Genomic DNA, 23108 nt, shown 5'->3' with positions numbered 1-23108 from the left:
GTGCATGCAGTTTGATGTCCTGCCGTCGCACCTCCAATTAGCACGGTTGGCTACGTACGGTGCGAAAGAAGTTCAAGATGCATACGTATACAAGTCCATTTTATCTTTGCTTGCACACGTGATGCCTTTCCGGCACAAGTCTCCCACTTAAAGCGCCATCATCATTCATACTCAACGTAAACATTTTTAATTATATGCAATGAGAACAAATATTATACATCCTATCTTCGGTTATTTATAAGTAAAAGCAATTAGCCACCGTGAGTTGTAGTATGCAAGTGCAACGAGATATGTTGTCGTTGAGTTGCGACCGTGAATGGAGTGATGTGTGTACGTACGTTGAACTTCTTTCGCGCCGTACGTAGCCAACCGTCGGCTAATCGGAGGCGCGGGTAATCGAATGTGCGCGATACCGGAGTCGAGCGTGCGGATTTCATTTGGCGAGGTTCGTTCCAAGAGGCGTGGTGCTGTAAAATGAGAAAGATGATGACGATAGCGCGTGGAGAGAAACTACGTGCGCTATCGTCATGACGACACGCAATGGGGGGCGGGCGTGCGGGCGGGGGGGACGTTGTCAGTCTCAATGCCGGTCGGTGATCACTAACCCAGCCAATCGACCCTCCGGTGCGCCACGCGTTACACCGTGTTGGCATCGTCCCTTCGATTGTGCGCTGCCGGCAGTGGGGGTTGTGGAGGGGGGTGGGTGGATGCCAGCTGCCCACGGGCGTGCGTGCCGGACTGTACGCCCACATGTCCACGGTTAAAAACAAAAAAACATCTCCGAGCGGCGCCTGTGCCAAGGAGCATGTGTGCGGGCCCCCCACACAGAGCGGGAGGGGAATCGGTGCCGCACGGCCGTGGCGGAAGCGGGCGGCTTGCGGCACGCGCGGATGACCCCCTCGTCGGACAGCCCCTGGTCAGCCCCTGGCCGGTCGAGGGTGGCCTCGCGGCCAAAAGTTCCTGGGTTCGATTCCAGAATCGGGCGCCTTTACTGTGTGGAGTTTGTAAGTCCCGTCCCCCCCGCCCCCCACTGTGCTACGTGGGTATTCTCTTGGTTTTCCGGGTTCCTGCCACAGCTAACAATTTAGCTTTTATTGGTAATGGACAAAAATATCCTCATGCTGAATACTTACCTGGCAATTAACTTTCTTCTCACCCTCATTTTTGTCTTCTTGTAGACTATAGAAACTAAACTATTATTTTTATTTGACCAGATAAGGCCCTCTTACTGTAGCTGTTTTTTCAGAAGCGATCATGGTCGTTCAACGAAGTGGCTTGTCACGTGGAAATTGATAGCAGATAAATACTCTAAATGCACGTTGCTAAATGTGGAGGGAAAACCCGGAGGACCCTGAGAAAAATCCAGACGACCACGGGGAGAACAAGAAAACTCCAAATATACAGCAGGCGTCAGGGGTCGGGATCGAACCACGGAACCCACAACCTCCTGCATACCAGGCGCGGTAGTTAACATCTCACCACCCCCGGGACCCATAACACACCGCTTAGGACAACGCGTGCCCACTTCGTTCTCCCCCTTGCAGTATCTGTGAGACATCCTTCTTCCCATGGTATTGTCCCAATTTATTTGGCTCAGAAGTGGCAACCGCAAACCCACGCGTGAATTCGCTTCTAAAAAACCTCTCAGCCAACTCACAGCATAACGCCTCTTTAACACGAAGCAATTCCGTGCAAAAACGTCCGCGTTAATTAGAGAGATAGAGAGAGAGAGAGTCAGCGTGAGTAATGCAGTGATGCAGACCTCGCAATCAGAATTATCGCTGCGCTGCTCCAGGTGAGCCAGGCGCCAGGCACCAGACTCGAGCACATCCACCTCCAAAAAGCCCCTTGGGCCTGAGCGCAAGCAATCAGCCCTAATTGGACACAAATTCATACCAAATGTGAGTCGGAGCGCCTTTGCATTTTTCGCAAAGTGGCACGACAATGAGGCGTTATTTTTAGCCTTCGGGTGGGGCAGCTGCCACGCCGGATGGAGCCGAGGTTGGCTGCTCGCGGCGGCTGTGGGGATTGCGTCTCAGCGGCGCTTAGCAAGCAGCAGTGGCAGCAGCAGTGGCAGCAGTAGCAGTGGCAGCAGCAGCAGCAGTGGCAGCAGTGCCAGCGGCAACAGCAGCCTGTATCTCAGAGGATGTAGAGCGGGGGGCGAGCCAGGCTTACGAGGTCCTTCGGGTCACGGTCTGATGGATCACGCCACACACACTCACTGGCTGATGTGTATCTGAATCTGATGTGTATCAGTCTGGCATCACAGACAGTGACGCTCCTCTTATCCACAATTCTGGGTGCGAATCAATCTGAGAACAGGGCTGTCATCCACGTGGTAGATTCCTCCTCTTGCGGCTCGCTTCTACGCCCTGCGGTTTCCTCCTTTATCTTCCGAAAATGAAATAATCCCAAAGTAACTGGCATTGGCCAAGCATCCCCAATGCTGACACAATTACCTGTAAATGTTGCCGATTGGAATTGTTGCACAAACAGCAACACTGCTCCCCCTGCTGCTTTAAAAAACAACTTTGGCAGGACCCTCCCGAAAAAAAAACACGAAACTCGGCGAGGCTTTGGCTGGGGTGAAGCACGTATCCTAGAAGTCGTTATTGTAACAACGACAACAACAACAACGGCGATCACCGTGTTGTTACCGCGGGCCTGCGAGTCGTCGCACCGGCGCGGTGGAGGCCCTCAGCGGTTTTCCCGTTCTCTCTCTCTCTGTGTGTGCGTGAACGGTGCGGGAGTGGAAGGGTCGGCACTTCGCTCCCCCGTGGCATGCTGCACGGCGAGCCCGAGTGGCCCTTTACGCCATGCTTTCTCTCAAAGGATTTTGTTATCGGGCTGCTTTTCGGACTCGCGACGCCGCGAGCGAGCAGTTCGGAATTGGTCGCGGCCAACGCGATCCATCTCGGTAAACTTGTCTTTTTTAGGAAATGCTTCGTGTGTCTTTCGAACTGCTGTTTTGTGTTTTAGTTTGTTGTACCCCCCCCCGTCCCCCCCAACGTACTTCCGATTATCACGGTTGGCTACGTACGGTGCGAAAGAAGTTCAACGTGCATACGGTACATCCATTGGCAGCTCGCCAGAATGAGCCCATCCATCGGATACAACCGTAGATGACAGATGCTGAATTCTCGTTACGGTAACAACATATCCGCCCCAAACAATGCGCTTTTAATTTTGTCCAGTAACCTATTGGTGCAGGTTGTCATTGTCATTTTCGTACACACGTTCGCTTGTGCTGCCAGTCGCGGCCTTGAGCCAATGGTGGAAATTCCACATTCCTATGACAGGGGGATAGTGCTTGCATAATGTCCTTCGAGGAGCTCGCGGACTCTGCGCATTCATACATTGATACATAAAATATTCATGCGTAAGTACATACACGCATGAACAAAACACATTTAAAAAAAAGTTTAAATTATTTTCTGCTCATCTCCTGTTTGCAGCCTTGAGCCAGTGGTTACAAATTCCACATTCCTATGGCGGGGCGTGAGTTTTTTCACAGGACAACTGCTGTCGACTTCCCACAACGTGGTACGGCACTCATTTTATCGACCCCTGAGAGATGATGGGCTGAGTCAACCCCATTCAACCAGAAATTAGAACTTTCAACCTTTTGATTGCGAGCCGCTGCTCACTCTACCGCTGAGCCACCTGGCCGGAAACACAGCAACAACAGCAACAACAACAATAACAAAGGAATGATGAATTACGGTGGCGTTCATCATGTGTGTATGAATGAATGGGGAGTGGGGGGGCTGTGGAGGGAACGGGGGGGGGGACTGGTGGCGCAGCGGTTAGCATACTGCGCTGTGAACCACCCTGATCTCAAGATTTTCAACCACGGTCGACACTGAGCGGCGAGAGTTTCATACTCACCCACTCCTCTCTCCGCCCCACATCACTCTCACCGACCTGCAATTATTATTTTTCTGCCGTATGGCCTGCCGATGGAGACGCAGATCAATTTCACATTCAGGTGGCCACGTCCGATTGACCGCGTCAGGGGTAGCGGAGTGTATCGCTGTGATGTCTCCTTGATGTTTGTGGATCGGTGCATTGCGTGGATGTCGGGTCTATTCTGCATGACCACAGTCGCACACCACTGGAGAGATTTTGAGTGCCCAAACCTGCACTGAGCAGCATTCTAAATAATTTCGTTATACTGGTAGGAACCTCCTGGTTACACCAGCCCACAGGGGATTATTGTGTCCGTCGTGCAGGGAGGGGCTGGGTGAGGAGGGGAGGGTGGGGCTGGGTGGGGAGGGGAAGTTGGGGAGGGGCTGGGTGGGGAGGGTGGGGCTGGGTGGGAGGGGTGGAGATGGGTGGGGAGGGGCTGGCCACCCAGTGGTGCCCTTATAAAACTCAACGTTTAACCTACTCACGCCGGCTTGTGCCCGCCCTCACAGTCGGGCATATTTGCGGAATACACCACGCCGCCGTTGACCCTGGCCATTGACCGAGCAACCCAACGTTCCTACCAGCTCCCTCCGCAGAAATGTGTTTGTGAGCAACATGGCGTGGAAAAGCCTGCAAATTAGGGTGGATTCGATTGGCTTAGGGGTGGGGCTGTAAAGCTGTGAAGTGTTCAGGGATTGCACGTGTGTGGAAATGAGTTCATCGATTTTAATCTCTGATCCATTCATCAAGGACTGAACATAAGATTTGCTTTGTGTTTTGTATTTTTTTTGAATCGCACCTCCTCAGCTGTTGTTGACTTTAGGGTTTAACTTCCAGGTGTTGTTCTGTGAGAACTTTCGCATGATTATTGTCCAAAAATACACATCTGTGTGTGCGCGCGCGTGTGTGTGTGTGTGCGTGTGTTTGTGTGTGGGAGCGGTAGTGTAGCGGTTAGCGCGTTGCGCTATGAACCTGGCGACCCAGGTTCGATTCCCGCTCACGGTCAACACCAGTGACGATTATCTGAACCGGTCCTGGGCCTCCCCTAGGTCGACTCAGCCTCAAATGAGTACCTGGTTTGGTGTGTAAACATCGTCACTGGGGAGACAAAGGCGGTCGGGCGTGGTTGTTGGCCAACCACCCCCTCGTGTGCCGTTCCGGCCTTCATAGCTGCTCCCTAACAGCACTTGCCCCTACAGTCTGTTAAGGCTATACAGGGGATCTTTTATCTGTGTCTTGTGTGCTTGTTGTACATTGTGTGGTGTAGCGGTTAGCGCGGTGCGCTACGAACCCGGCAATCCGAACTCCATCCCCTCTCACGGTCAACACCAGTGACGATTTTCTGAAACGTTCCTGGGCTTCCCTTACGTCGACTCAGCCTTAAACGAGTGAATGGTGCAATGTGTAAACATCGCCACTGGGGAGACAAAGACGGCCGGGGAGTGGTCCTGGCCACCCACCCCCTCGTGTGCCGTGCCGGCCTTCATAGGTGGTGATCGCTAACAGCACTTGCCCCAACAGTCTGTTAAGGCTACACGGGGGATCTTTGTCAAAGTTGAGTGAGTGGTCATTGTATGGGTGTGTGTGGGAGGGTATTTGCATTTTTATTATCTGTCCCTAAAATACTTTGTTGGAATTCTTACTCACTCCCTCGGCAACTTTACTGAGCCAAAAATGGAGTGTCTGTTGAGGCTCCAACTTGTCTGGACTCGGCTTTGGCAAAGAGGAGGCTGTAAGTTGGCAATGAGGCATTGCTATCGGTCAGACTCGTATGACCATCACATCACACCCCATCATCTATCCACTGCTGGATCTAGGCCTCCCCACGCAACGTGGGTGGTCGGTTGGAGGAGCGTCTGGCGTGTGCTTGTTTTTAGATTTAACCACAAGGAAGACACAGATCCCATCACGTGACCAACGTGGTCCGGCGGTAGCGCACTCGCTCGCTCGTTGCAGAGGTTCACGGTTCGATTCCAGCGGCCACCATGGTTAATACTGCGGGTGCACTAACCGTCATGACTCTACGCGCCGTTTGCTCCACGGTGAACGTTAAAGATCCCCTGATGTGATTCGCCAAAGCAGGCCGTCGTGTGCCCGCATCACGGCATCAAATTTGCCACGTTTTAAAACCACACCGTAAGTTGCTCAATCGAGACCATACACAGCAGCGATCATCGATCCCCTCCTGATAGACTAATGCCCCAGATCACTCTTGCAAATGAGACTCATTAAACAAAATAAACTTGAAGCCTCACCACCACATCGCACGTACGCCGCTCTCAGCCTTGCCTAACCCACCAGCTCGACAGAGCTGGGCGTGTGGCGGTGGCGTTGTACCGCAATGTGCTTGTAGTTGTGGAGCTTAAGATGCCATCGAATACTTCCCAGGTCGCTGATAGACCAGAGTAGGTGGCACGTGGCCATTACCGAGAGGTGGACCGTGCGGAAATATTTCCCACATCGCTGACCCGTTGAGATCCAGTTGAAAGCGCGCTCCATGTAATCAAGAGCACGGCATAGGGCTCGCAGTGTTTGTACGCTCCGAGCGTGCCTATGCGTGTGTTTGTGCGTAGCGTCATGCTCAGGGCACTACGCTGAGGTCTCTGTGACCCCCTGGTCTCGTTCCAATCCACGGTGTGAAATGCTGCCACTTGATGTTTGAATGTGGCCTTGGCCTCTCCTAGATCAGCTGATCCTGAAATTAGTAACCGTTACCTGCTGCAGTTGTAGGGGGTGGGATGAACACGATGTGGCGAGTGTTGTGAGGGTCTCACTCTCCACTCGTGTGTCGAATTGGGCTTTAGTAGATCAGAATCGGAATATGTTTTATTGAGACTGCGGGAGGGGGAATCCGATGAGCTGTGAAGCTTTTTATTCACAGATGTCCGGTATGGAAAGAAAGTTACAACACCAAAAAAAAACTAAAAACGATATCAGTGAAAAAATGGGAATTGGTAAGCGAGTCACTAAATATAATTAAAGGAAAATTCTATTAATTCTACAAGTCCGATTTGATCAAGCGTGGGCAAGGTAGCAAAACCAATAAAAACTCAATTGTCTCAGACCACATCAATATAACACCATACAGCAGTAATCCCTCAATACAATGGCACATTTACATTGAACTATCAATGCACAGATAAGATGCTCGCTAATGCAATCTTCTGGCACTTAGCACATCGAGCAACAGATTTCGAGTGACCTGGGCCAGATCGCGGTTTGGGGCATGAACTTTCCCTGAGTCTCTCTCTCGAGGTCAGCTCCGTCTAAATTATCACCCCGTGCTTGTGGTAGCGTTCGACATCGTCAGCAATGGGGAGACGAAGGTGGCCTTGAGCGTTTCTTGATTTGTAGCCCCCCCCCCCCCCAATACGTCATCATGCGCACCAACAGGGGCTTGCGCACAAACACGTCCACGTCTACGTACACCTCGTGCTCCCTTTTAGCCCCGCCCCCCCCTCCCAATACGTTCCATTCATTGGCTACCACATTCTGATAAGCTCCCCCCCTCTCCTCCCCCTTAACTTGTATTTAAAAACTTGCATCTTGGAATCCCTGCCTCACTTGATACAGCAAATCTGGCTGTGACGGTACCACCTGATGATGGAGACTTGTGTTGCCTCCGAAACGTCGTGATTTTTATTATTTTATTTTTGTTAATTTTAATTTCATTTTTTGACCTACGTTTCTTGCTTTGTTTGCTTGGGCTACCTCTTGCCCCTCGAAGCTGCCCGTGGTTCCCGAGTGTGATGATGGCTTAGTTGTGTCTGACACGGCCATCTAGAGCCATGGGCCACGCAGCTGCCAAGCAATCGATCACTCAACGTCCACCCCTGTCAGGCGCAATTCACGGAGAGCATGAGAGCGCTTGAACACACAAACAAAATTCAGATGAGAAATATGGTACGTGTCAGGGCTCTCTCATCCAGCCAGCGCGATTTCAAACTTCGTCAAAGCAAGGGTTACAACATGGGCAGTGCCCCGTTTGCTCTCCCTGTTGTTTTCAACGTTAAAATGTTTTCACGATATTCTCAGATTTTTCCCTTCTAATATTTTTCCGTCGCACGGACTCATCCGTTTATCAACCACTGCGTCACCAGGGCACATGGGACGGTGGTTTGCCCATTCGAGTGCTAGACGGTGGACTTTTTAAGATAATTTCATATTTTGCTCGCATGACATCCACGATAACGAGGGAGGGAGGCAGATTATGCCAGTTGAAACTATAAACAATATTTTGGTTGTGAAAATCTGTTGCGAGTAATTCCGCCCGCCCCTAAACCACCGCTGTGTAGGTGGTGTTTTCTATTCGAGTTCATTTAATAGTCTGGAACATTTTTTTTTACTCGGTTATTTTCACCGAGTAAAAAAAAAATACAACTCTCACGCCCACATTTACGCACATTCGCTCGCTCGCAAACACGTAGACACCCCCCCCCCCCCCATACACAGACATATACAACGAAGGCAAAAGGATCTCGTCACAGCCATGCAGTGTTGTTAGCGAGCGCCTATTAATGACAGCACACAGAGCACGAAGGAGTAGTGTGGCCAGTACCACACGTGCCAATTTTTCACTGCTTCGGCAGTAATACATTGGCACCTGCATGATGTTGCTAGATGTAACCACAAAAAGTGTAATGTTTTGAATTTCTCTCCAACACAATGTATGTTCATGCATGCACTGTTGAACTTCTTTTGCACCGTACGTAGTGAACCCTGCTAAATCGGAGGTGCAAATGACAACAAACTAAGCACAAAAAGCAGTTCTAAAGAACGAGTTTTCAATCTAGATTATGATTTAAAAGTGCATAGCTCCAGTGGCTTCCTAATATCGGAAGAGCGTTCCAGACGGCCGCAGAAGCGCATCTGAAAGCGCCGCGCGATGCGCTGCCCGTCTTTATTCGATGTCCAGCCAAGAGCCGCTGCTGTGCGGATGACCGGAGTCCATGTGATGATTATGCTGCTTGACACTACCGGTGGTGGCTGCTGCTGAAGCGGAAATAAATTGCCTCCGCTTGTTCGTCACGTGACAACTTCATGAGCTGGTTGTGTCGGGTGGAGGAGGAGGGTGCACGACACGCGTTTTACTCTCGCGGTCTGACCCCCAAAAGTCAGTCGATGGAGGTGTGTGGTGTGTAGCGAACCCGGGCTTTTGTAACGTCTCCCGCCCGTCTCTCCCACCCACCCGCCCGCAGCATGCGCCTGCAACGGCCACTCCAACGTGTGCCACTACGACCGCTCCCTCTACCAGACGACGGGCAACGGCGGCCACTGCACGGGCTGCCGCGACAACACCGCGGGGCCCTTCTGCGATCGCTGCCGCGACAACTTCTACCGTCAGCACGGCTCGGGGCCCTGCCTGCCCTGCAACTGCGACCCCGTGGGTGAGTGGCCGCCACCCTAACGCCGGGAGGTTGGTGATCGTGAGAGGGCTCTGAGGTCGGAGGTGAGAGCGGCACCGGATTGGGATCCTGGGCCCGATTACAGGCAGCTGCCACTGCTGATGAAACCGGGTACTCGAGTGTAGTGAGTTCATGGTCTCAGCCTGGCCATCGATGACTTGACACCTGGACCAACCAGACTTACGTAGAGACCCAAGGACTCGCGCAAAGATGCATAGACTTACGCAGGGACCCATGGACTCGCATAGATTGAGCTGTGATGAAACCATGCTCTCGAGTATCACGAGTTGATGGTCTCAGCTCGGCAACCAGTGACTGCACAATAAAAAGGTTCACGTGAAACTTTGTTCGGTATCTTAATGTGTATACGTTCGCAGCTCTGCGAGTAAAAATGTCACCTTGTCATGCAATGAACCTCATTCTCAGTGGGAATGTGCTGTCCTCCTGTGTGTGGACCAGAGGTCACTTCAAGGTAGTTTGGTGATATCCACTTCCGTGGGCCATTGTCTAGCACATGGTTGTACTTGCTCCATGACAGTTTCCAAATAAATATGTATTCTCACGACACAATGCTGACAGCGCAGCCGAGATAATACTGCGGGGAATACTTCCCAATGTCTCAGGACAGCTACCGTGACTAAATAAAAATCTCGAACAGGTGGCGACCCGAATGATGACACTGATGACTCTGACGATGGGGAAGGGCTAGGAGTTGACCCTGGCTGGGATTTGAACTCTGCATCTTGTGAGTGAGAGCCCACAATTGCTCCATTTCTGGGGAGACACATCCCAGGCTCGCTGGGCCATGCAGAGCATCATCTGTGGCTTGGCCCAGCCTCTGCTATGAGTGTTTTCTAGGAACAGGTTCTGTGATGTAACAGACACACACACACTCTCGCGCACAAGATATTATATAGACATCTTGATTTGAAGCTTTCGTGACTGCAGGAATCCATACTCTTTGGTTCTTTCGGTAAAGTCACGTAGGTAGAAAATCAACAGATCACGACGTTTCGATCGCAACACAAGCAACCGTCATCAGGTGAGACAATCACAGCAGGAGTTCTGCTGACGTAGGAGTTCTGCTTCTGTGTTTGTTTCACCTGATGACGGTTGCTTGCGTTGCGATCGAAACGTCGTGATCTATTGATTTTCTATCTACGTGACTTTACCGAAAGAACCAAAGAGTATGTTCAGATGCATTCGCCAACGATGTTGGCCGTGAGTAGGATCGCCGGTTCAGTACGCTAACCATCGCGCTGCCTCATGCCGGCACTCCCACACACTCGCAAACTCACTTTCCCACAGGCGGAGAGAGAACAAGCTTTAAAAAAATAAACCCACAATAAATAAAATAAAAACTGCAATAATATACGTAAAGAAAAGCTACAAATGGAGACGGGGGCAGGGGGGGAGTGTTTAAAACTCGTGATAAAGCTAATCAAACTGACGTTGAGTCATCACAGCACACAGGCTGCTTGGCCTGAATTGACGTCACCTCAGAGAAGAAGGCGATAAAGATGGGGAGACAGGGGAGCTGTACACCGCTGATGTCAGAGTTATGGCCGGGTCCCACTGCACCACCGCACATGGTCATCGCTGTCGACGAAAGATCCACAGCCGGCCAGTCTTCATCTGCTGCTGGATGAAGGCCGTTGCACTTTGATGCCACCGCTGTCGAGTCCACACACGGCCACGTGGGGAATGGGTGGCCTCGACCGTGGATCCGCTACGATTCGAGGGGGAAATGTCAAAATTTGGGTTTGTTCGGCCCTTCCGAAAGACTGGTCGGTGTCTCCCGGCTGAAGCGAGTGTCGGGCGCGGCTCATCTCCTTTGGGTTCGGAGGGGGGGGGGGGTTGAGAGGGCCTTTAGCCAGTGGTGGAAATTCTATCTTCTAATGTCAGGGCCCAGTCTCTCCATAAGATGGTATCTGTTGATTATCGCACAAATCGGTATTCTCAATTCACTCGCCACCCACCGGCGCTGCGAGTGTCGAGCACAGCCACACGCTGACACGTTGGAGATCTCGTGTCTGACTGCACTCATGCGACTAGGCCGCATGGTTGCACGGATTTTTTTTTTAATGCAGTTACTCTGATTTCCTGGGGCGCCACGGTGGTGAGATGTTAACTACCTCGCCTGCTATACAGGAGGTTGTTGGTTCGATCCCGAACCCGACGCCTGTATATTTGTAGTTTGCATGTTCTCACCGTGGTCGTTTGGATTTTGCTTCGGGTCCTCCGGTTTTTCCCTCCACATTTAGAATCACCATCACGCGTTTCGAGTATTTGGCTGCTATAACATTTCCACACGATGATAAGCCACTTCGTTGAGCTATCGTTTGTAGCCGTGTCGCTTCTGAAAAAGAGCTACACAGCTCAGTGGGCATTACCTGGTAAAATAAAAAATAATTAACGGTTAGTTTTTTATACATGCTGCACCAGTGAGGGATTAGCCAGAGTAACAGCGGACGGTGGGGCAGTGGTTAGCGCACTTGCGCTTTGAACGCGGCAACCTGAGTGTTATTGCTGGCCAGGAACTGACATCAGTGGCGAGTGATATATCAACTGGTGCTGTGACACTATATGCAATACTCCCTGTGGCTGGAACAGTGTGGGAAGACATTCATCCAGCAGTGGATTTATACAAGGCCAGAATTATGATTACAGTATTATCGTTATTTTTAGTGGACATTATTCAATAGAGTATTGAAGCTATGTGAGGCTTTCCAGGTTAAATAAAGATTCTTACTGTTATTATTAAGCAGTCAATGATGTCTGTGCTGAGACCATCAAATTCCATGCCCCTGAGAACCTAATTTTACTTTATTTTTACTTATTTATCCAGGTTTTTTTCTATTTTAAGATGTTTTCAGCCGATTGATGGTGAGTGTTTATACGTGTGGGAGGAGACCGTAGCACCCGGAGGGAACCCCACGCATTCGAGGGGGCAACGCTCTAGCATGGGATCATGGGAGAATGAAACTTGAATCATGGGAGAATGAAACTTGGATCATGGAAGAATGAAACTTGGATCATGGGAGAATGAAACTTGGATCATGGGAGAATGAAACTTGGATCATGGGAGAATGAAACTTGGATCATGGGAGAATGAAACTTAGAGAATTAGAGAATGAAACTTGGATCATGGGAGAATGAAACTTGGATCATGGGAGAATGAAACTTGGATCATGGGAGAATGAAACTTAGATCATGGGAGAATGAAACTTGGATCATGGGAGAATGAAACTTGGATCATGGGAGAATGAAACTTGGATCATGGGAGAATGAAACATGTATTCACAATGTAGGATCTCAGAATCAGAATAGTCATTTGTACTGTAGGAATCCGATGAGCTGTAAAGCTTTTTTTCACGGATGTCCAGTCGGGGCGGGTCAGAACGTTACAACACCAAACAGTACAAACAACACGATATGAGTGCAAGGTAGAGGAAAGGGATGCACATTTCTAAACAATATATATTTTGTTTAAGGCCCACTGAGCTCTTCGCTTCTGTTTCAGAAGTGACCTGGCTACAAATGATAGCTCAACAAAGTGGCCCATCATGTGGAAATGTATAGCAGCCAAATAATCTAAATAATCTAAACGCATGTTGATTCTAAATGTGGAGGGGAAAAAAACTGGAGGACCTGGAGAAAAAATCCACGCGACCACTGGGAGGACATCAAACTCCAAATATAAAGGCGTCGGGGTTGTGATCAAACCCGCTCCACGCTCTTTCACATGGCTATTGAGAGCTCTCTGAACCACATGCTCTGAATTCTCATAATCCACGAATCAAAGAGCTGTACAAATAATTAAACATGGCCCATGTCTCTTCACCACAGCCTCTCTCTCTCTCTCCCTCCGTCTCTTTTTTTCATTGTCACTGCTCCGCACACTTACGAACGAGACTCTCCTTTTGTACCGGAAGGACGAATTCCAACGCCTCTTTATTAACCGGTGAATAACAGGAGTCACGCCTGTGCGTCCGTGCAATCTCTTTTTCAGCCCGTGCAATTTTTCATTGGTCGTAAATGCCAGGTGCGACGGCGCATCAAACACCACGGCGTCCACGCGGAGACGCCTTTCCACCCAAAGCCAAATGAAGGCGTGGATGCGTTTCGACGAAAGGATAAAAAAACATCAATTATCCCACGTTCTTCATTGGTCCTGACTTAAAAGGCATTTTGAGTCGATAATGATGACGTTCAAGTTTCGCCCAACCCAGCCGGCTTGCACCGTTTCTCTCGCCGCTCTTGGAATTCTTTTGCAAGGGGTGGCTGGGTGGCTCGGAGGTCAAGAGAACCCTGTGCCACGGCTGCTGAGAAATTGGGTTCAAAACCAGGCGGCTGCCTGTGATTAAACCGGGTTTTCGTGCCTGTGAATTCACGGGTGTGTGTGTGTGCCTGCGTCCGTGTGTCTGTGCGCGTTTGCACCTGTTTGTGTTTGTTGTCCGTGTGCGCGTGTGCATCTCCGTGTGTGTGTGTACATGTACGTGCATGTGTACGCGCGTGCATTTGTGGGTGTGTACATTCGTCTGTGTGTGTGCGTGTGGGTGCGTGTGTGTGCGTACATCCGAGTGTGCGTGCGTGCGCATGTGTCTGTGGTGCCTTCATAGTTGTTGCTCGCCAACAGTCTGTTAAGGCTACACGGGGGATCTTTGTCTTTGTGTGCGTGGTGCCACCCCCGTCCCGCAGGCTCTCTGAGCGTGCAGTGCAGCACCACCGGGCAGTGCGCATGCAAGGCTGGGGTCGGGGGTCAGAGGTGCGATCGCTGCCAGCCCGGGCACCACTCGCTCTCCCACAACGGCTGCAGGTGGGGACCTCACGGCCACGGGCTACGACTATGGGACTCGGTGGCTGGGTCTTTCACGTCGTGAAAGATCCCTGGACGCAGACGTTCCCTGGGTTTGATCTTCCACAATGCTCATGGTCCATTCTTGATACAGTAAATTTAGCTGTGACGGTCCCACCTGAAGACGGAGACTTGTGTTGCCTCCGAAACGTCGTGATTTAATTGATTTATTTTCATTCATTATTATTTAATTTCTATTTTTATTTTTTACCTATGTGACTTTACCGATAAAACCTAAGAGTATGCTCATGGTCCACCCTAAACCACATCCACTGCACAAAGCATGGCAGATGCGGATTCCTGGTGCACAAAGGGAAAAAAAAAAAACTCTCCGGTAGTATGCGACTGTGGTCACCTAGAACAGACCGCACGACATGTATGACTGTGCGCGCGTGTTCCGCAGGCCTTGCGCGTGTGACCCCGCTGGGAGCACCCACGATTGCCAGGACGGGGGGCAGTGCGTCTGCAAGCCCAACGTTGAAGGGGACAACTGCAACCGGTGAGTGAACGTTTCCACGTTCTCACGGCCAGTTTATCGACCCCACCCCCCGCCCCGAAGGACGATGGACTGAGACCGCCCCCTGTCCGGGAGGACAAGCCGCTCGCTCTACCACTGAGCCATCCGGTCAGATTAAGTGGCTTAAACCTGGACTCGCACCCAGAACCATCCACCAATCTCCCGTGACAATCGGAAGACTCGTGGTCTGCTTTTGTCTCCCCAGTGGCGATGTTTACACATCGCACCAGGTACCCATTTGAGGCTGAGTCGACCTAGGGGAGGCTGGTTAAAATATTCGCCACTTTTTTTGATTGTGAGCGGGAATCGAACTCGGGTCGCCGGGTTCGTAGCACGGAGCGCTCACCGTTGCGCCACCACTCCCCACATCCGAAACAAAATACAAAGATCTCCCGTATAGCCTCAGCAGACTGTTGGGGCAAGTGTTGTTAGCGAGGCTGGTACGGCACACGAGGGGGTGGGTGGCCAACACCACGCCCGGCCGCCTTTGTCTCCCTAGTGGCGATGTTTACACACCGCACCAAGCTACTCATTTTAGGCTGAGTCGACCTAAGGGAGGCCCGAGACCGGTTCAAATAATCTTCACTGGTGATGGCCGTGAGCGGGAATCGAACCTGGGTGGCCAGGTTCGTAGCGCAGCGTAGCGCTAACCGCTATAACTACCGCTCCTGACTATCCGCCCGCCTTCTCCAAACAATAACAAGTTCATTAAGTGTCTCGCAGTACCATTTCCCGCGGGGCATGAAAGCGTGTTCGTGTTGGCAGCGGTCCGCACGTGCGAGAGATCGCCCACGCGGTCCGTTGTGGGGGGCGGGCGGCCGTCCATGTGTGGTCGCTCGTTCTGCCCGCCGCAAACGCGCCTCCCTTCCACCGTCACTCTGTTGAGCTTGCCCCGCTGCTTGCCGCGCTCGCTCGACCATCGCCCGCAGGCTGCAAGAAGGTTGTGGGTCGCGGTTGGACGCAGTCTCGTCCTCCTGCGACGCGGTGGTTGTTGCGCTCCTGGAGATGCTGTGCGCGGGGCAGAACAAAAAAAACACGAAGGCGCGCGTGGGTAGCATCTCGAAGCATCCAGCAGCATCCCGATGCCTCGTCCGGCGATGCTACGCCTAGGCAGCCGCATCGCGCAATCGCTTATGGCTCCTCGCGCGACGCAGTTTCGTTCTCTCACTCGCGTTTAATGCAATTCATGTAAAAGATGTGTTCCCGAATGCATTCATCTCATCACGTTCCATCCAATTCGCGGAGGCGGCAACATAGCAAGACACCCTACACTTGCGAGAAGCCCACAAGGCCCTCCGGCCGGGCAGCGGTGTAATAGCGACGTTACGCTTTATTTCAAGGCGAATGTTATCGGCGAATGCGTTGAGTTTTTCTGTCGTTGTTATCATAGCATAGCAGGAGCCGAACTGCTGCTACTGCTGCTACTGCTGCTGCTGCGTCAAGCCTCCTTTGTGACGTTCTAGTCAGGAGAGATAATGTACCAAACAGGCAGACCCGGGGGGGTGGGGGGGAAGGGGACTGGGAAGTTAAGCCGCGCGATTACAGCCATCTGTTCGGCAGAGAGGGGGTCACGGCCAGGTCTTCTGCTGCGAAAAGAGTAAAAAACACAGATGTATAGTTGGGCTCACATCCCCGGCTGCGCCCCTGGCTGGCTTGTGTGTAAATTATATCCGGGATCGTCGTGGTACTGGAGCCCACGACCACGACCACAGCAGCAGAGCCACTGCTGAGCCTGGAGTGACCCAGAATGCATTGCTTCAGGACGTCGACCACCGCCCTCTTAGGGGGTCCGTCCAACACAAACGGCCATGGTCAATGCACCGCTGCACGATGGCCTCCCCAATCCGCCAGCGCGCCTCTCGCGATCCTGCGATGCAACAAATGCACCGGTGCTGATTGCTCCGACTCCATCTCTCCGGCAGACGAACTCTCTCTATCTCTCCCGGACACGTTCCGTTCCTTGGCTGACGCTCCGTTGTTGTTGTTGTTGACCGCCGGTCATCGTGCCACTTGACCGTGACGCATCCCGTTCAAGCCCCTTTAGTTTGGATGAAGTCATTGACCTGGGGCCTGTTCTCTAATCCACGTGTTCCAACCTTGGGCAGGGCACACTGGCTCTTGTCGAACTCTCTGCCACACAGCGCTGGATGCTGGATTTGATTAAAGTCACCCTTCCCGTGATTTTGAAAGGCAATGCTTTTCGGGCTTCAGTAATTACCGCACAACTGTAGAAATATGTCAACTGCGTGACCTCTGACCACCGCTCGGCTGCTTTATCATCACGACGATGATGAGGATGGTGACTGCAAATTTGTATTTCAGCAGTGCTGTAGAAACGTATTCCCGTAATCGTATCAATGTAACGAGATTGTTTTGGAAATCATTATGGCATTGTTAAAATATTCTGGAACGTTGTGTGCTCTACCTAGAAGATTAAATAGAGCAAGTGTATGCACGTCTGCGTGCGTGTGTCTGAGTGGCGTGCGCGTTGCGTGTTGATGCGCATGCCTTTGTGAGTCCGTGTGTGTGTGAGGAGCGGTTGTTAGCGCACTTTGCGATAGATTCCTTAATAAGTGCACGTCAACAAGCACTTGCCCCAATAGCTTGTGCAGGCTACACGGGGTGAATCTTTGTCTCCATGTGCGGGGAGTGGCGGCGCATCGGTTTGCACGCCACACTACGAACCTCCATTACCTGACTTTGATTCCCTGCCAGAGCTATAAATCAGTGGGGCGTGACGCTTGAACACGTTGGCGAGATGGTAACTCCCTCACTTCGTATCCAGGAGGTCGTGGGTTCGATCCCGACCCTGGGGATTTGTATATCTGAAGTTTGCACGTTCTCGCCGGTAATCGCGTGCTCTTTTCTCCGGGTCCTCCGGTTTTTTCCCTCCACATTTAGAATCACCGTCACGCGTTTAGAGTATTTGGCTGCTATAACATTTCCACACGACGACGAGCCACTTCGTTGAGCTATCGTTTGAGGCCAGGTCGCTTCTGAAAAACAGCTACACGGCTCAGTGGACTTTTCCTGGTAAAATAAAAAAAAGTTTAGTTTCATAGTTTAGTGCCGCGTCCACCCCTCGGTCAACTCGGTTTTAAATAAAGAACCCGGGAGCGGTGCGTAAAAACATCAGCCAGCACTGCGGGGAGACAAAGACGGCAGGCAGCTGTGGTGGATACGTCCAGCCACTTCATAGGCGCTCACTAACAGAACTTCAACTTGCGTTCTTACGCCGGCTCCGTGCGCGGGGGATATGTTTGTCTTTCTCTGCTTTTCTCTCCGTGGAACTAAGGGGTCAGCCTCGGCGTCCCGTTCGTAATCCACGTTGTGAAATGTGCTCCCCGAGGGAGAGTGCGGAGATGGGGGGGGGGAGCATCTGGGGCGACGGTGTTTATGAAGACCCAAACGAGTTTCCTCCTGTAGTCTGGATGTCTGTGGACTGCCTCGTCCCCTTTGCTGCCCGAGATTCACGAAGCCCTCTCTGGTCAGGCACGGCAGAGCGAACGCACCCACGGGGATCAGGGCTTTTGCCCAGGAGCACCCCACGAAGTGAATAACGCCTCTCTCGCCGTACTCGTCTGGCAGTGCATTTCTATCAACAGCGCTGGTCCAATGCCATCAGCTCTTGGACTGGCTTCGATGTTGAGCGTCTTACCGGCGGAGTCAGGCCCACACGTGCCAATGCTGGTGAACTGTCACATGTCCAGATGTTTCCTAACTGGACACAAAACCACAGTGTTATGTTATTGTTGTTATTATTACTCAGCTTGTTTATCCAGGAAAGCCTCGCTAAATCTCAAGACACCTTGGCAGGGGGGGGGGTTTAGGAAGCCACTGGAGCTTTATGCACTTTTCAGAACTGCTTTTTGCGTTTAGCTTGTTGCCTTTCCCCCGCACCTGCGATGAGCACGTTCGGCACACGCAGCCCATCTTCGTCTTTGTTCTCCGGCCACCTGCGCCAGGTGCCGCCCCGGACACTTCCACCTGGACGCGCGCAACCCGAGCGGCTGCTCCGCGTGCTTCTGCTTCGGCCACGCGGCGTCGTGCAGCGGCGCCCAGGGCTACGCGGCGCACACCGTCGCCTCCTCCTTCCACGCAGGTCAGGGCGGCACGGCGCTCCCTCGCCCCTCTCCGGGTGGAGCGGCTCGCGAATAGCCGGCGGATTTCGTTCGGGCGCGCATGATCGCGAGAAGAGAGTCCCTCCGTGTTTCCCCTTCTTTTTATTATCCGCCGCTCGTGTTGCCCTGGCGGAATCGGGCTTCCCCCCCCCACCGCCCACCGGGTGCTGACCCCCCCGCCCCTCCTTGCCCCCCCCCCACGGTGTGTGTTGGTCGCTCAGGGCGGGACGGCTGGAAGGCTCAGCGCAGCGACGGCGCTGAGGTTCCCGTCCAGTGGTCGGGGTCGTCCCAAGAGGTGACCGTCACCTCCGCCGACCCTCTGCCCATCTACTTCGTGGCCCCCAGTGAGTGCCCCCCCCCCCCCCGTGACCCGGACGCCGTCGGCAAGCAACGATCCTCGCTCGCTTTGTTTTTTGTAGATTTTTTTCCCACCTCCCCCCCCCCCCCCCCCCCCAGTTTTTTTTTGACATCCCACCTGCGCTATCGGAGTCACCGTCGTGCAACGGAGCGTCTCAGAATCTGTAGGAATCCGATGAGCTTTAGACGCCCTTTTTTCACAGATGGTCCCGTAGGGGCGGGAGGGGTTGCAACCCCCCTCGTCGTGGTGTGGAGCTACCTCTGAGATCGCTCCAAGTGACCTCTGTTCCGTACACCGTTCCCACTCACACTGGGGGCGCCGCGGTGGCGAGATGTTAACTCCCTCAATCCCGATCCTGACAACTGTATATTTGGTGTTTGGATTTTTATCTGGGTGCTCTAGGTTTTCCTTCCACATTTAGAATCGACCTGCATTTGGAGCATTAGGCTGCTATGAATTTCCACTCGATAAGCCACTTCGTTGAGCTATACGGCTCATTGGGCCATACCTGGTAAAACAAAAAATAGTTTAGTTCAAAGTTTTGTCTGAGGACGTCTCGTCCCACCCGCTCGCCCTGTCCCGCAGACGCGTTCCTGGGGAACCAGCTGCTGAGCTACGGGCAGAACCTCTCCTTTACGTTCAGCATGGACCGTCGCGACGTGCGCCTCTCCGCCGAGGACGTGGTGCTCGAAGGCTCCGGCCTGCGCGTCTCCGTGCCGCTCATCGCGCAGAACAACCGCTACCCCACCGACGGGCAGCAGACCTACACCTACGTGTGAGTGGATGGGTTGACCCGTGAGGACGGAGCGTGCCGATCCGGTCGGCTTGCCAGAGTTTCTAACAGCAGACCTACACCTACGTGTGAGTGGATGGGTTCACCCGTGAGGACGGAGCGTGCCGATCCGGTCGGCTTGCCAGAGTTTCTAACAGCAGACCTACACCTACGTGTGAGTGGATGGGTTCACCCGTGAGAACGGAGGGTGCCGATCCGGCCGGCTTGCCAGAGTTTCTAACAACAACAAAAATATACTCTTTTGGTCTTTCGGTAAAGTCACGTAGATAGAAAAGTAATACAATAATAATAAAAAATCACGACGTTTCGATCGCAACACAATCAATCGTCTTCAGGTGAAAAAATACAGCAGTCGTGATTTGTATCTTTTTCTATCTACGTGATTTTACCGAAAGACCCTAAGAGTATGATTTCCTGCAGTCACAAGAGCTTTAAGTCAACAACAAAAATAGCAATCGCGTCAACTTGTAATGCGCTGCACACTGTGGAGGTAGTGAGGGTTGGTGGGTAACAACGACAAAGACCTCCCATATAGCCTTAACGGACTGTTGGGGCAAGTGCTGTTACCGAGCACCTATGAAGGCCGGAACGGCACACGAGGTGGTGGGTGGCCAGCATCACGCCCGGCCGCCTTTGTCTCCCCTGTGGCAATGTTTACACATCGCACCAGGTTCTCATTTGAGGCTTAGTCGACCTCGGGGAGGCCCAGGATCGGTTCAGATAATCGTCACTGGCGTTGGCCGTGAGTGGGAATCGAACCCGGGCTGCCAGATTCGTAGCGCGGCGCGCTAACCGCGACACTACCGCTCCCCACTGGTGGATAACATACATACACACACTCGTTAAACGTAGCAGTCCACGTCTCCTGACTATAGGGAATTGTGGCAATATAGCAAGTGGGTTAATTTCCATCTGTGCAGGGATCGAGTACTACCCCCTCCGCACGTGTGGGTGTTTGCCCGGGTACTGCGGTGTCATTCCCCATGTGTAGAAGGCTCACGAGTGGAGTTGGCCAAACATCCAAATATAGGACCACAAAGCTTGGGCAATTATTGCCAATTACCCAAGCTGGCTTTTAACTCAGGACATCCTTCTGAAGGTGGGCTCTGAGCCGCTACCACCGGCTGTCTCAGCGCGGACGCATTGCTGAATTTCCTGGGTGGAGGTGACACCGCTGCTGCCTGACCCCGGAGGTTTCTATCCTCTCTGACTCGCGATCTCCCCGCGCGTGGTTTCTGACTCGCGATCTCCCCGCGTGCCGCCTAGGCTGCACGAGAACCCCGCGTATCCGTGGACGCCGCAGATCCCCGCGAACGAGTTCAGGAAGCTCCTCTCTAACCTCACGGCCATCAAGCTCCGCGGCACCTACAGCGACAAGAGTGAGAGTCTCGCACGCACGGGGAGAGACACACACGACCACGGCTGGGCCAACCGATCGTTACATTCAATCATCTGGTGACGCTGCTGCTGCTGCTGCTGCCGCTCGTGTTGGGTTGGCAGTGGCGCACGAACACGCACGAAAAACACTCGACGCATTCGTCAATAACGCTGTGCGGCGTCATAAGGAAACGTACACGATGAGCAACGTTTTTGGGGCCGATGTCCCCTTCTTCATAGCACACGTCAATGTGCCGTGCTCACCATTTGCCAAATTTGTAACAAGTGTAGAGTGCAAAATACTCGATTGGGATGACTCGCAGGGCAACATCGCTCCCTCCTGTGAGGCTCCCGCAGACTGCCGCCATGAGATTGACGCTAATAGCGAGTGCACGAGATTATTATGATTTTATCGTGAGCAATTTTGACAACGTACGTGTATAAATGTGCTGCGAAGAATTGGCCATTGGCCAAAACTACCACCTATTGTACATTCTTTTCCTTCTAAGGCCACACGGCGGTGATATTGAGGAATGCGTTGAGTTTTTGTTGTCGCTGCGTTTCTTGTTCCCGTGCGCCACTGCCAACTCAGAAGCCGCAGCGGCATCAACAAATCATCTGTACAATTGAAAGCAGGTTTGTGAGGGGGGATGGCTCATGATGATGTTTAATTCACAGGAGGGGGTCACGATTCGCTTGGTAATAAATATTCATCTTCGTCTGGGTTTTTTTTGGCAAAAACACGGCTGTGTTGATCATCTTGGCCGCGTGCTTCCACGTCTATGTTTTTTTGCCGCCCCTCCCTCCCCGCCCGCCCCGCCTGTTGTTCGAGACCGGTGCATCGGAGCCCATCTCTCGCGTAAAACGGCTACGATAACAACAACAACAACAAACAACGCAACAACGCGGCCGCACCTTCCGTTCGGCGTGCGGCAACGTCATGGCCTCCGCTCTCGCTCCTCTTTTCTTTTTGCTTAGAGATTTAAACCATCGCAGTACACATGTAGTAACAATACACTTCCTCAGCAGCGATTTGGTGAAATCCATTGTGCTCCGCGGGGCCACTGGTGGGTGGTCCGCACTGTCGGGGGGGAAGGGCTTTGCGAAACTCTCGTACTACCGCGACGATATTTTCCACAAAGCACCCGATGTTTGACCGCTCAGATTTTCCTTTTTTGTGAGCTTTTCTTTTGTGCCTCTTCCCCAGTCACACCCACCAGCCTCGTGTCTCGTTTCACCGCATCCTCTCCTCTCACCCTCAGTCTCCCTCTGCTCCTTGTACCCACATACTCACACAGAGACCCACAGAATAATGCCCTGGTTCTCTGTCTGAGTCTGTGGGTCTCTGTGTGAGTCTTTGGGTCTCTGTGTGAGTCTGTAGGTCTCTGTCTGAGTCTGTGGGTTTCTGTCTGAGTCTGTAGGTTTCTGTCTGAGTCTGTAGGTCTCTGTGTGAGTCTGTAGGTCTCTGTGTGAGTCTGTGGGTCTCTGTCTGAGTCTGTGGGTCTCTGTGTGAGTCTGTAGGTCTCTGTGTGAGTCTGTAGGTCTCTGTGTGAGTCTGTGGGTCTCTGTGTGAGTCTATGGGTCTATGTGTGAGTCTGTGAGTCTCTGTGTAAGTCTCTGGGTCTTTGTGGAAACCTGTGGTTCTCTGTGTGAGTCAGTGAGCCTCTGTGAGAGTCTGTGGGTCTATGCGAGTCTGTGGGTCTATGCGAGTCTGTGAGTCTCCGTGTGAGTCTAAGGTTCATTGTCCGAATTTACTGGTCTATAGACTCC

The 23108-nt window shown here is 52.3% G+C and overlaps 1 protein-coding gene across 1 annotated transcript in view; it reads left to right on the top strand.

Moving 5' to 3' along the window:
* The window catches only part of LOC144733982 (laminin subunit gamma-1-like), a 137405-nt gene that overhangs the window by 96279 nt on the left and 18018 nt on the right, over positions 1 to 23108 (top strand). Inside the window, exons 5-11 of the mRNA XM_078616009.1 lie at positions 9108 to 9296; positions 14016 to 14133; positions 14576 to 14671; positions 18655 to 18791; positions 19032 to 19154; positions 19754 to 19943; positions 21228 to 21340. Coding sequence (XP_078472135.1) covers positions 9108 to 9296; positions 14016 to 14133; positions 14576 to 14671; positions 18655 to 18791; positions 19032 to 19154; positions 19754 to 19943; positions 21228 to 21340 — 966 coding nt within the window. The remainder of the gene's footprint in view (positions 1 to 9107; positions 9297 to 14015; positions 14134 to 14575; positions 14672 to 18654; positions 18792 to 19031; positions 19155 to 19753; positions 19944 to 21227; positions 21341 to 23108) is intronic.

This window comes from Lampetra planeri, chromosome 49 (genome assembly GCF_965212315.1).
Source record: "Lampetra planeri chromosome 49, kcLamPlan1.2.h2, whole genome shotgun sequence".
NCBI classification, from domain to species: Eukaryota; Metazoa; Chordata; class Hyperoartia; order Petromyzontiformes; family Petromyzontidae; genus Lampetra; species Lampetra planeri.
Note: the sequence above shows the minus strand (reverse complement) of the source record. Positions and strands in the feature narration are given on the sequence as shown.